The 14,575-nt window shown below is 34.8% G+C and overlaps 1 protein-coding gene across 4 annotated transcripts in view; it reads right to left on the minus strand.

Moving 5' to 3' along the window:
* Nucleotides 1-14,575, minus strand: part of LOC132122007 (protocadherin-15-like) — a 252,976-nt gene that overhangs the window by 151,328 nt on the left and 87,073 nt on the right. For all 4 annotated transcript variants that reach the window (XM_059531804.1, XM_059531803.1, XM_059531802.1 and 1 more), the window contains exons 10-11: nt 14,210-14,322; nt 3,682-3,888 (exon numbers count right to left, since the gene is read on the minus strand). In XM_059531804.1, the coding sequence (XP_059387787.1) occupies nt 3,682-3,888; nt 14,210-14,322 (320 nt within the window). The remainder of the gene's footprint in view (nt 1-3,681; nt 3,889-14,209; nt 14,323-14,575) is intronic.

Raw genomic sequence — 14,575 nt, forward strand, 5'->3', positions numbered from 1 at the left:
AGCTTCATCTGCCCCGTCAGGGCTCTCAAAACCTATATTGCGCGCTCCGCCTCATTCAGGAGGTCGGACCAGCTCTTCATATGCTTTGGTGGGCGCACCCGAGGTCTCGCCACCATGAAGCAGAGCCTTCAGTAGACACTATCTCGCTGGCTTACAAATCTAAAGGCCTTCACTGCCCGTTCGGCATCAGAGCCCATTCCACCCGAGGTATGGCCTCGTCATGGGCGTGGTCCTGCGGGATACCACTGGATGATATCTGTGCGGCGGCAGGCTGGGCCTCTCCGTCCACATTTATTAGATTCTATAATCTGCAAGTCCCTGCCCTGCAGGCCAGGGTACTTTCTATATAGACGTGCTAAGCCTTATCACGTCCCCCTTTTTTCGTTCCCTATATAAAGCTCACTAAGGTTGGCTGTTGGGACTGGGGATTTCTCCTGCTATAAAGCCCCGGGCTCTCGCCTCGGGCTGTGACAGGTCGAAGTTCCCGAGCACGCACGGCGTTTTACATTGTGTTCCCATAGCGTAAGCTAGCTTACGCAGTACGAGAGTACTCTCGAAAGGGAACGTACTCGGTTACTAACGTAACCTCGGTTCCCTGAGATGAGGGAACGAGTACTGCGTAACCTGCCGTGCTATGTGCTCGGACCGGGTGATCGCTTCAGTCGATTTAAAACCTGATCCCTATGGCGAAACGGTGGCTTATATAGTTCCAGCCACGCCTATTTTGGCGTGCTCTGACGTCCAATGGGCGCGAAGCGCCCCCATTGGTTCGTTCCTCTCCGCCGCCTCACCATAGGTTGCTGCAGTTGCCACAGCACAGCCAATAAGCACGCGAGCCGCTTCGCTTAGGTCTGCTGTGCTGCAGCACTGCGTTTTACATTATTTAAAAATTAAGGATAATTTTTGGCTTCATATTCTCGAGAAAAGGGGACCTTTTCCCATAGCGTAAGCTAGCTTACGCAGTACTCGTTTCCTCATCTCAGGGAACCGAGGTTACGTTAGTAACCGAGTACGTTTTCTATTTGAAAATATTTTAAATGTACTTTATTCCTGTGATGCAAAGCTGAATTTTCAGCATCATTACTCCAGTCTTTAGTGTCACATGATCTTTCATGTGTCTTTACTGTTTTTGTAGTTGCTTTTAGGATGCAGTCACTTTTTTGATGTAAAATTAATACATTTTCAAATAGTTACTTTTTCAAAGTTTGTTTTGATTGTAATAATATTTCACAATATACAGTTTCTCCTTCAAAAAAGTTCTTTAGTTCGCATAAGGGACTTAATAAATTTTAAAATTTAGAAATTTTCTGAAACACTGGAAATGCTGGAATTTCATGTGGTGCCTTCAATCCCACCAACCATTATCTATAGGAGCTGTTTGCAGTTTATGCCAGCTGAAATTCCCCCAGTGCTACAACCGATGGAGAGTATTAATTCAGCCATTATGCTCTTGCAGTAAATACATTTTTCATGCCACGATATGCGGATGCAGACACTGCTGCTGACCTATTGAACAGTGCACAGCACATATATTTTTGAGTGAATATTAATTGCAAAATGTTTTCAATGCATCTCCTTATTTAAGGAAACAAAAATAAAATATAGCAAATATATTTCATTAATGTTACAGCAGTACTTCTCATTAACCATAACCTTTAATTTCATAAAGAATCCTATTTTAATTGTTTAAATGGTAAGCGCAATAAACTGTCATCTAAGTAAAATATACTTGAATTTATATTTCTTTACATTTACATGCGTTTATGTAACAATGATTATGCAACGCTATACTTTTAAAAAAGTTTGGAAAAAAAACAACGCTATAATAAAAATGCTACAGTAAAAACCTGTTAATAATCTACCTTATACCATAAATAGTGAAAAAAGCTGTTAGTTGAACATCACTTTACATGTAATTTTACAGTAAAATAATGTCAAATTTATGGTTTTTGATGCTATCATCCTGACCAGTTCCTTAACTGTGTAAAAGTTTGAGGCAGGACTATCTGATAATATAAATATTAAACATTAAATGAGAATAAATAGAAAAAATAAATTTTTGCAAGTACACTTATTAGCACACAATTAACATACTTCAAATTTACCAATTTATTAATGAGATACATTAGATCAATTTCCAGTCTACCCAAAATGTAAATGAAAATCAATAAACAAGATGCAGAGGAGTAATCATGCAAAAGCATTAAGCAAACTGAGCAATACAAAAACACAGCACAGCGAAAATGAGTGAAGAGAGAGAAGGCAAACAAGGGCTTTTCACTTCACACGTCTCATTAATTTAATTTCATTAATACCTACAGGCACATCACCAGGATTCAGCTTAACATGGGAGACAAAACATATGCTTGACATTACAGCATTTTCTATCTCTAAGACTTATGGGATTAAAGGGATAATTCACCCATAAATGAAAATTCTGGTGTTGTTTTCTCAACCTTATGTCATTCCAAACCTGTATGACTATTTCTTTCCCGAAACATAAAAGATGTTTTACAAAATGTCCATGCTGCTACCTTTGGAATAATCACTATTTTTTTTCTTCTGTGATTGAATTTTCAGCAGCTGTTACTTCATGCCACATGATCATTCAAGAAGCATTCATTTGGTGTACAAGAAAAAAATAATAATAATTTTTATCAAAGTTGAAATCTTGTCTGAAGTTGAATGTAGTTTATGCTTTAAAAGTAAAATAAATAAATAACAACAACAACAACAATAAATATAAAATAAAATAATAATTATTAATATAAAAATTAGTACATAAATTCATCATAATTACAGTAAATAAAAATATATTATTTCAAATGTATAACATTACAAAATATTTTGATTTCAAATGCTTCCTATTTATCAAAGTAGTTTTCAATAAATAAATAAATATTAAGCATTAAAACTTTTAAAACTTGCAAATAATAATATGCATTCCAGGACCAATGATAATTCATAAAAATAAAAAATAAAAATCACAAAATCAGCATATTACAATGATTTGTGAAGGATCATGTGACACTGAAGACAGGAATAATGATGCTGAAAAAGTAGCTTTACCACCACATGAATAAATTATTTATTAAAACATTAAACATTATTCCACAATATTACTGTTTTTACTGTATTGGTGAGCAGAAGAGACTTCTTCCAAATAAATAAATAATTTCTCACTTTCGACCAGTAATGCACAAAAAATACTAGTACAGCCTAGAGAGAAGTAGCATGGAAACGAGCAGCATGAGCATTCTTCAAAATATATTCTGTAGTGTCCCACTTATTTAGAACTTCCTGAGGTTGACTAAATGATCGATTTTTCATTTTTGGCTGCACTGTCCCTTTAAAGTAGGAGATGTTAGTCAGAGTTTGCTATGTACTAAGTACTTCGTCTTTGCCATCTATAAAGCAGTGATAATTGCAAAGAGAGAACTCTCAGGAGAACATTAGCACTGCGTAAGCACTTCCCCAATAAGTCTCTAAGTGCGAGCCTCTGAGACCATATCTCTGATGCTGTTTTCAATTTTAATTTGCTTTTCTAACTGCTCCATAGAGCAGGAGCTTTGGTTAACTTCCGAGGAACATTTCTGTACACACACAGACACACATATATCCCTTAGGACATGTGAAAATGATTGCCGTCTGAGCACCAGCACAGAAAGAGAGACTCCTCACCTCCTCGATGTCGTTATCCAGGGCGATAATGGCGAGGGGGGTGGAGAGATTGGCACTGCTCGAGATAGTTGTGCCCAGCGGAGCAGACTCCGAGATGAATCCATGATAAGTGGCCACCTGGAAATACGGCGCCTGATTGTTCTCATCAAGCACCTCAATGTGGAGATTAGCGAATGCCGGGAGAGGGTGTCCATTATCCTGCTCTGCCTAGAAAAAGGAATGCCATGAGTTGAGAGATTCTGACTCTAAGATGGGATACTGGTGTGAAAAACAGATTTTTTTGGGTTACATGCTGCACATATAAGAAGGCCAATGTGATAAGCCGCTATGGGCATACACGGGCTTAACACTATCTACAGACTTGACCCTCTAAATTAAATAAAGACCATGGCTGATTAATTCAGGTCAATCCTAAACTTAATTCTCTCAGAGTCTGGCATGCACCCAAGTGCTCCAAGCGCCTGAATATTTAGTGGAGTAACTAATGCTCGAATTTCTACCTCACCAGTAGCATTCACTTACATGTTGTTTACCTATATAAAACTAAAATAAAAAATGAATGTCTGAAAATTCTGAACTGAGGTTTTTGGATTAAAATGTCATGGATTTTCAAAACTCCATGGTCTAATGGATCCATGCAGATCTAAAAGAGTTCTTGTTTTGTTAAAATTCCACAACACTGATTAGTGTAGTTTGATTACAACAAAAATGACTGTAATAAGTCAGCTCGTTTTAATGCATTAAAGACATACCGATTTATAAACGGTGAAAGTTAAATTGGTTTAGTTACTGGCTCATTGTTCATTTTACATGTATTCAACACTTTCTGAAGTTGACTTAATATCACACTAAAATTCTCTTGACAATGTTTCCTGCAATATTCATTAAACAATGGCATGCCATCGCTATTGAATCTACTTAACAAAACAGACAGTACAATTAGTGTAGTTGTTTTCAACACAAATAACTCTGAGTCAGTTCTTTTTTAATGAATCAAACACTAGCAGGTTTTTTTTTTTTACACTGTGAAAGTTAAACCAGTTCAGTTGCTGATTCATTGTTCATATTATGTGTATTCAACACTTTTTGAGTGCCATACTAAAATACTCAATGTTTCCTGCAATATTTATTCAACAATAGCTCAATACTGCCACTGAATCTACTGCACAAAACAGAGAGTGTATCAGTGTAGTCAAATAACAACACAAATGAATCAAATTTTAGGTTCTAATATATAGTTAGCAATAATTATTAGACTGCATTTATGACACCGATTAAAACAAAGTTAGTGTAAACAGTATAACTGGTTTGTTTTGATTAAAAATTATTTATTATTGAACGCTTTATGATTTTGCCATGAAATTGCATTTTCCCCTAAATATATGTTCATAAAAAGTAATAAAAATAATGATTCATGCAACTAAGGCACCAGAACTGCTCAATGGATTCTGTACCAGAATTGTTAAATTCTTTGCTATTACTATTTCTAAACAGATTTTAAGGTTATCGGAGACATAACTGACATAAACCATTTCCTCTTGCATGGTGTTTATAATCACGTTTTGCAAATTCAAACTTTTAGCGAAAATCTCTTTGAAATAAAAACTGAGAGAGCTGTCAGACACTTAATGCTGGTGACGTTGAAGTCACATGACCGTTGGTGGAATTTGTTGATATCTTACATTTAGCTTTTGACTTCTGACGATTATATTTACCGTAGGCAAAATTCACAAAATCTTATTTTCTGCAATACCTATAAAACTGGAGGAGAAATGCATCTGTAATGATGTGCATAACAAATAATTTATCAGTTTTGGTGCAGTTGAGAAATATATATAAATGGTAAAAGACTATAGATAAGTTCTTAAGCTATAGGCTGCCTTACTCAAGTATAAGTACAGATGAATTCAGTCCTGCTGTACTATATCATCACTCTCATATTAGCAAACTAGAAAAATCAGATTTAGTCATCTGAGTGACAGCACGTATTTCTATACAGCTGCAATTTAGGCTGAAGGGCAAGTTTTGAGTGGCATTCAAAGGTAGGGAAGACAGACTGAGAATCAACAAGACTTGACAGAACTGAAATATGAATGAATAGACAGCATCCAGTGTGATAAACACTCAGAATCAGAAAATGATATTTATTGCTTCAACTAGATTACCTCTCATGCTTAAATTGAAACCTTGCAGGCATTTCTGTAGAAGCATGAAAATAAGAAAGGATGTATATTTTGGTGGTGTGATGTATACTTGGCTCACTGCGAGGCATTATTAAACAGATAATTAAAGCTACAGAAAGAGATTATAATTCTATCAATGAAGCTAATCCCAGTCTAGTAATGCCCAGGTTCTGCCCACACAGACTACTGACTGATAGTCTAATGCAGTGGTTCTCAACCCGCGGCCCGCATGCGGCCCATCACAAATTCAAATGTGGCCCGGCATATGCTGAACACAATAAAAAAAAAAAAAAAAACTTTTAGTTTTACAATTAATTTTATTTTTTACATTAATTAAAAAATGAATTAAATTAAGAAATATAAGCTATAGCCTAATGTTTTTATGTGAAATTATTTTGTTTTTCATAAATTATTTTCAGACATGAGCAGACTTACATTACATTACGAACACATACAAGTGCGCACTTTGGCAGAAATCAATTCAAATAGTCATCAACAGCCATTAGTTCAGTAAAATTGAGCATCAGAAATGGCAATTTTGTTTTTAAGGGAGAAAAAAAGAAATGTGGAGAATACCAGCGAATGAACACATACAAAAAAGAATAGTCGCAGTTTCAGTAGGAGGATTTTCGGTTTGCCCCGCAACTCACTTGAAGAAGTTCAGGCAAATCAGGCCTGAAAAAAACTTGGACAGGTGCGCGTGGTCAGTTGTCTTCAAAAGCACAATTGCACATGTTCAGGCAGTGTGAAGAAGCCCATTGCCAATCGAACCTGTGCAATCCGTCAATAAAGAATATAAAGACAGCGATCTGAAATAATTCTGGGAAACTGTTTGTTCATATGTTTGTTGCAGAGCGGACCATCACAGGCTTATAATACCGGCTTTACATTCGCAACTTCATTGTGCTGTTACTAAATGTACCGACTTTAAAAAAAAATTTCAGCTCCAGACAGCATCAAGAGTTTTATTTATGGGGAGTAGAATTATTTATTTATTTCAATGAATATAATCGATTAGATATCATAATATTTAGGCTATAATATTATAAATCAGGTTGGTTTGTATTGGTTACGTAATATGTCAATTATATGCGTGCGTCCCGCGAGACTTACACTTGGACCATAATGCGGCCCGCTGGAAAAAAAGGTTGAGAACCACTGGTCTAATGCATACTAAACATAAAAATGTCATGTTGCCACTCTGTTCTGTATTGGATCTAACACAATGACTTTTTTAAGTGTGGCTTAAGTGTCCATATACTTTGGGACCACTGTATATCTGATGCATTACAGAATCCAACTGACAGATATATGTAAATGGAGGAATTTTGGGATTCTTGCAGCGTACGGACTACGTGATTGGATTTTACGGACTACGTGATTGGATTTTGAGGGGACTCAAATGGGGGCTCAACCCCGCTGCTTTTGCTTTGAAACTGAGATCTTGACTGGCTGACATGCTGTTGTCACAATAGGACAGATTTTTTTCTTATCTGTGTGGTGCTACAACTGAAATTCCCTTAGGGAAATCTAGAGTTAGAGTTAGAGTTACTCTGTTGCTGATTTTACACGGATTTGCAAAACTACTGTACCTGGCAGTATGCGATACAGTGTGAAGAATATCATTCATTTGATCTTGTGTACATCAGCACTTCAGTTTGGTAGTGGGAACATTAAACAGAATGAATAAAATATTTATTTCAAAAATTCAAAAATGTATTAAAATTCTTTAATCTTCTTCCATAGTAACATATGTATGTTCTAGGGACAGTGACAGTCGTTATTATTATTATTGTTGTTAGGTAGTTTTTTTCCCAAAAGTTTGCACCATAAAATGTGAGTAGACAAAATCCAAAAATCATATCGTCAGTATTTTGTCAACTATTATTTAGGTACACACGCACACGGTTGATTGATTGATTGATTGATTCATTGACTGATTGATTGATTCATTTTTTAAATTAAATGAAAAATGATGATGATGATGATTATTATTATTATTATAAAGTTATTATTATTATTATTATTATTAATTGAATGTATTATATTATATTAATTATTATTATTATGTTGTTTCACTCAGAACAATGCACCATGAAATGTGAGAAGACATCCAAAAATCATACACATATAAAGTACATAATATAGATATCAATAGTACTATATAATAATAATAATTAAACATAGAATTAAAAATCTATTTTATTAACAACAGTATTAACATTTACTTTTTTATAGCCCCATCATAAGAAATCCGAAAAAAAAAAAAAAAAATCTTACTGTGATTATTTGTTATATGCCCATGCTTACAACACACACACACACACACACACACACACACACACACACACACACACACACACACACACACACTGTATAATATCATAATAATAAAACTGTAGTACTAGTATACCTGGCAGTGTTACAGTGTGAAGTAAATCATTAGTTTAATTATTATTATTATTATTATTTAATACATAGATAAATAAATAATACACATACATATATACAGTACATACTTACATAAATATTTGTGTTGCTTCTTATCAGCTTTACATATATAGAGTGGTCTACATATTCTTTATCTTGTTTGCAGCACACTCTATGATGTGTGGTTTCATTGCTAATGGACTAATTGTGCAAATTAATGTTGTGCTTGTTTTTTACATAATGGAAAAGGTCTAACAGCCAAATATATACTCTAGAACTGTCAGTGTGAACAACTGAGACCAACCGGTCAATGGAGTTAGTCTGGCTTGAGCAGTCACAGGAAACATGTCTCCCCTTTATATTCTACTCATTTCAATTAAACCCTTCTACGCGCAGACACTTTAAACAGGTATAGAAAAGAGAGAGTGTCAGAAATAGCCAAATAAAAAACAAAACCTGAATTCTAAAAAAAAAAAAAAGACTTCTCCCAGATATACAAATCCTGTCATCATTTACTCACCCTCATTCTGTTTCAAACCTGTACGACTTTCTTTTCACAAAAGAGTTTAAAAATGTTCAAGCTTTTCTTTTCCATACACTGAAAGCAGGCAGTGGCCATGGGCTGAATGCTCCAAAAAATACATGAAAGCACCAAATCTGCATTAAAGTATCATGAAAATGCTGCATATGACTAGTGCACTATGCTCATTCTGTGCGATGAACAGACCAATAGGTGATGTAAGTTTTGTTGTGATGTAAAATTTTAATTAAAATGTAAAACTCCTTCTTGCAGCTCTCAAATTTAATTCATGTTCCTTTTGTTTTACACAGGAGAAAATCATATGGGCTTGGAACAATGTGAGAGTGAGTAAATATTCTCAGGATTATCCCTGTAGTCAACTGGAATGGAATCGATTCACACTTATGAAGCCATAGCAGTATCGCAGTATGCAGCTAGTGTGTTCTCTTTGATTCTGAGAAGAGCTACAGGGTTCAACAGCCAGCCCATGCCCACCTCTCCCTTCCCAATGTGAAAAGGCCGACAGCATGAACAGTGTTCTTTATGGATCATCACCCTGTTCCTGCACAGACTAACATTCTAGACCCTGATGTTCAGTTTCTACACTCATGAACTTCTTGGCTCAATTCCATAATTTCCCCTCCGAGATCGGCGTTATTGCTAGTTATGTGATACATTTTCATAGCCCTGTCATATATGTCTTAAAATACTGGAAAGAAAATTGGAAAAAAAAATCATAATTCACAATGATGGAAATCATATCAGATATTGTTATCATATTATAATTAAGCTTGAGCATATTGCCATTCTGGCCATGTCCAGGGTGCCCACACATTTATTTAACTAATAAATCTTTATAATCACCACAAATTTCATAGCTATCCATGATGGATACATTTATTTCTAAATGACGTTATAAACATAAGCATTATTTATTTATTTTTTCAATCTTTTAGAGAATAATTGAGAAAAATATGTAAAAATGTCTACGATCTTTGCATGAATGATACTGATTTTTGTTATATATGTATGTAAAAAAATTAATAATACTAATGAGATTTTTTTTTATCTACTGTTGTCTGACATTTCATTTTACTGAGCTTACATTCATTCATTCATAAATCAATTTAATCATAAATAATGTTTTCCATTCAATCATTTATTTGTTAGGTATTTAATGCGTGTACCTATATATCATGTCCTGATGTCTTACATTATTTATTGTTTATTGTTTTATATACATACATACATACACACACACACACACACACACGCACGCACGCACACACACACACACACACACACACACACACACACACATATACATATTTCCCATATACATATATATATATATATATGTGTGTGTGTGTGTGTGTATGTATGACTTTGCTCGTGGCGGGTAACACATTGACTCCAACTAGCCACTTTGGCGGGTTGAATAATTGCCAGTGTGTGAGTTGGAGGCCAAGTATAAATTTTGCACAGATATATTTTCACTCTCTAACACTCTGACTCTGACTGAGGGCTTCGGAGTTTCACTTTCTGTCAAGCGATCTGTGATATCTCTCAGTTCATCTCAATGGATATGCAGCCACCTGTATTAAACTCTAGTGTGAAGGTGCACAAATCACCGTCGCTTTCTCTCACACACACGCAGAGACCGAGAGAGAGAGTGAGTGAGTGAGTGAGTGAGTGAATTGACTCGCTACATTTAAACAATATTCTTTGTTGTATTTTCCTGTCAAAATAACGGCGTTCCTATGGAATTATTAATGTGCAATCCCATTGGCTGGCACTCACCTATTATTGTCCCCGTTTTGTTTCAGCAAATCAGTTCAAGCGAACGCACTAAACCTGATTAATATTCATGAATCCAGCAGCTCATTAATCCTTAGTGTGTTTTATCCGCTTATTAAATCTGACGTCACATAGCACTGCTTCCGTGTCCAAACGCTCTATCATATACTACTAGAAAACAACAAAACGTGCTAATATAAACTCACAATGAGATATAATTCTACCGAAAAAGTTATAATTCTAACCTTATTCTTTAACTCCATACCGAAGTGCCAGATAGCCAGAGAATTAAAATATAAATATAAAAAAATATATAAAAGCTATTTGTGTTTGGGATGCTGTGAGCACAGAGGCTGTAGTGTATACGGTATGTTTGAACGCGTTTAGCTTAAATGATTATTATGAATAAACAGTGCTCATAAACGGCTGCTGAGGTAGTATTCTCCAGTGAAACGAGTTGAGGCTTGGACCCGGAAACAACGCTTCTTACGTCATCACTGAACAACCGAATAGTTCTTATTATTAGAATTTGTATCATTATTATCCTATCAGTATTTTTGTTAGTTTGTTCCCAATTTTTTTTTTGTCAGAAACATTGAATGACAGAAAAAACAACCACCTCTTAAGTTAAAATATTCAGTTAAAATGACTAATATGCATTCAAACATGGTTATCAAATTTACTTCTAATTACTTAAGTTATATTAAATAATACTTAAATTAAATTAAATTAAATTAAATTAAATTAAATTAAATTAAAAATGTAAATTAAATTAAATAAAATTAATGCATTTAGCAGATGCTTTTATCCAAAGCGACTTACAGTTAGAGTTGTTCTGATTCCGATACTAGTAAACGGAAATATCACCGATACCACAACAAATTCTGGCATCGGCGAGTGCATGAACCCATATACCGATCCGATACCATTTTCTTAAACAAGACCTAGTTATGACCGCTAGCTTTGCTTAAACGCTGCATGGTTCTTCTTTGCTGCTCAGAATGTATTGCAAACACAGAAAGTTGTGCTGTGTTGCCACAAGCAACCACTGTTTAGAGAAGCGAAGAAGAAATGAAAACGCGTTAGCAGCACTGATCTATATATGACTGGATCGCTCATCGCGTTCTAAACTGCCAACAGACAGTGAAGCCACTTCTATATTATAGATCAGTGGTTAGCAGTATGTCCACTGTTTAGCAGTATTTCATACTGGACCAACCAGACAGTAAAACGGTGACTAGGGATGCCACAAGTACTGGGACTTCACTACCAAGTCGGTGCTGAAAATTAAAAAATGTGATGATACCAGCGTCTCTGTAGTACCGGTAGTAAGTTACCACCTCCCAAGTATATTCGGTACCCGCAGCAGCGTTCAGTCACTTCCGTGTTAGTCTAAGAGCAGGGTTCTAGACTGTAGCCGAATATATACTAGTGTCTGTGAATATTAAACTGCAAAATACTATTTAAATATTACTCCTGCAAATTCTACATCTCTGTGGGTGATGGGCGCAGATGCGCGGGAGCTCGCTGTTTTGTAGTCTCTGCTGTGTGTCACTATATGAGGACACGAACTCATAAACCGTCACTTCATGAGAATTTACCGTTTCATTTGAAAAACTGTCATATCATAAACACAGACACTCAAAGATCTTCATGGCAACCCATCAAAATAAATGTTAACTTGAGTAAATTGACAATATATTAAGCTACTGTTGTAGCCAACAGTAAATTTAGCTATATCTCTATGTAGTAATAATAATACGTCTCTATTAATAATAATAATAATAATAATTATGCCTAGACGGCTGCTTGTTTTTTACTTGTTTTGTTGTAAAGAGATTAATATATATCTGATTAATATATATTTTTTTTATATTCCTAGATTTATTTGTTGCAGTTTTTTATTCAGTTATATTGTAAAACTAAAATACCTTTTTTAGTTTGCGGTATTAGATTTTTGACTGCATTTGAAGTACTTTTTCGCTTAAGAAAATATATAATATTACTGTTAAATTCATGTCAGATCATAAAAATACAGTAATAAATACAGTAGTTCACCATGCATTTGTTCATGTTTTATTAAGGGATAAGTCTGAAGCACACCATAAAATAATTCTTAGCAATTTACAAAGGGCTAGTAGTATATACAGCTGTATATACAGATACACACCCAGGTATCGGATCAGTACTCGGTATCGGCCGATACCCTGAGCCCAGGTATCGGAATCTTTATCAGGAAGAGAAAAAGGGTATCGGAACAGCTCTACTTACATTGCATTCAGGCTATACATTTTTACCTATCATGTGTTCCCAGGGAATCGAACCCCCAACCTTGCTCTACCAATTGAGCTACAGGAACACTAATAATACTACCTTAACTACTACTTTACTGACTGATGTTAAAAGTGTTTAACAATATTATATATTATAAAGTTACAAATATTATATATATTAGCCAATGGCGATCCAATTGCCAAGGTGTCCATAGAGGGTTGCAACCTAACCAGTAGTCATTATTAGGGCCTGAGCACAAAAATGACACAAACTGAAATGTGTTCTTTATGTTGAGAGGAACATTCCCCTCAAATTTTAATGAAGATAAAAGCAACTTTCTCCGAACCATGGCATGCATTTTTTGTGAGGTTTCGAGACTGACCTACTTTCCATTGCTCGTAACAAATAATTTTCCAGTGTGGTTCAATAAAGTAATTCTGAGTCTGATTCTGATATTTAAACAGACAGTGTTTCTAATGCTAAAGGTTTTTTTTTTTTTTTTTTTTTTTTTCAGTTTAGTTTTTTTATCTTTTTTATTAATCTTCTACATCCATGCACCACTTTTATTATGCAATACAAATATACAGATTTATATCTTTATCTTAATACATGGTTTTATTTTAAAAAAGAAGCTTCACACACAACCTTATCAGAGCTAATGATAATGACCTGTATTGTTATACATTTATGTAGTCTTGATTTGGTGTGTACAGTGGTTTTACATTTAAGAGGATTGCAAATCTATTTCAAGTAAATATTAGCACGCCATAGTCAACTTTATCAGGTAATTTCACAACAACAAAAATGTGGCTAATTATTAAAATGCATTGAATACACAGATCCGTAGATCACTTACAAGCAACGCTATATCACGTTCATTAGATGAATTGCATTCGATTATGAACGTGATATTGCGTAACTTGTCAGTGTTAGTGTTTTTATTAATGCCATTTATGTTTTTGTTAATACAGCACATAGCACCAGTCAACTAAATGAATGTAACATGGCAAAGAGGAATGCACTTTTGGAAGTTAAATGTAAGAGAATAAACTTTTACTCAAATTAATCAAAATGGATTTATTGCATTTTGGAACCAAACTCTTCATCCATCCATCCATCCACCTACCTACCTAACTATGTGTATGGATGGATGGATGGATGGATGGATGGATGGATGGATGGATAGATAGATAGATAGATAGATAGATAGATAGATAGATAGATAGATAGATAGATAGATAGATAGATAGATAGATAGATAGATAGATAGATAGATAGATAGATAGATAGATAGATGATAGATAGATAGTGTTGTGGTTATTACCTTGATTACCAAGTCCAAATGCTGGTACTGTTCCCTGCTGATGGGTTTCAGGAGTTGAAGCTCAGCTGTGGTTTGATTCAAGGAGAAATACTCTGCATATGATGCAGGTTTGCCTAGAAAAAACAGAAGGTTAAATAAATGAAGGGATGCGCAAGATGAGTGACTTGCATTCAAGAGTTCAGCACTGAACATAACCAGTGTTGGGGAGTAACTAGTTACATGTAAGGCGTTACGTAATTTAATTACAAAATTATTGTAACTGTAATTAGTTACAGTTACTAAGAAAAAATGAGTAATTAAATTACAGTTACTTATGAAATTTTTTACGATTACAAAGGGGATTACATTTGAATATTTACACACATC

This window comes from Carassius carassius, chromosome 40 (assembly GCF_963082965.1).
Source record: "Carassius carassius chromosome 40, fCarCar2.1, whole genome shotgun sequence".
NCBI classification, from domain to species: domain Eukaryota; kingdom Metazoa; phylum Chordata; class Actinopteri; order Cypriniformes; family Cyprinidae; genus Carassius; species Carassius carassius.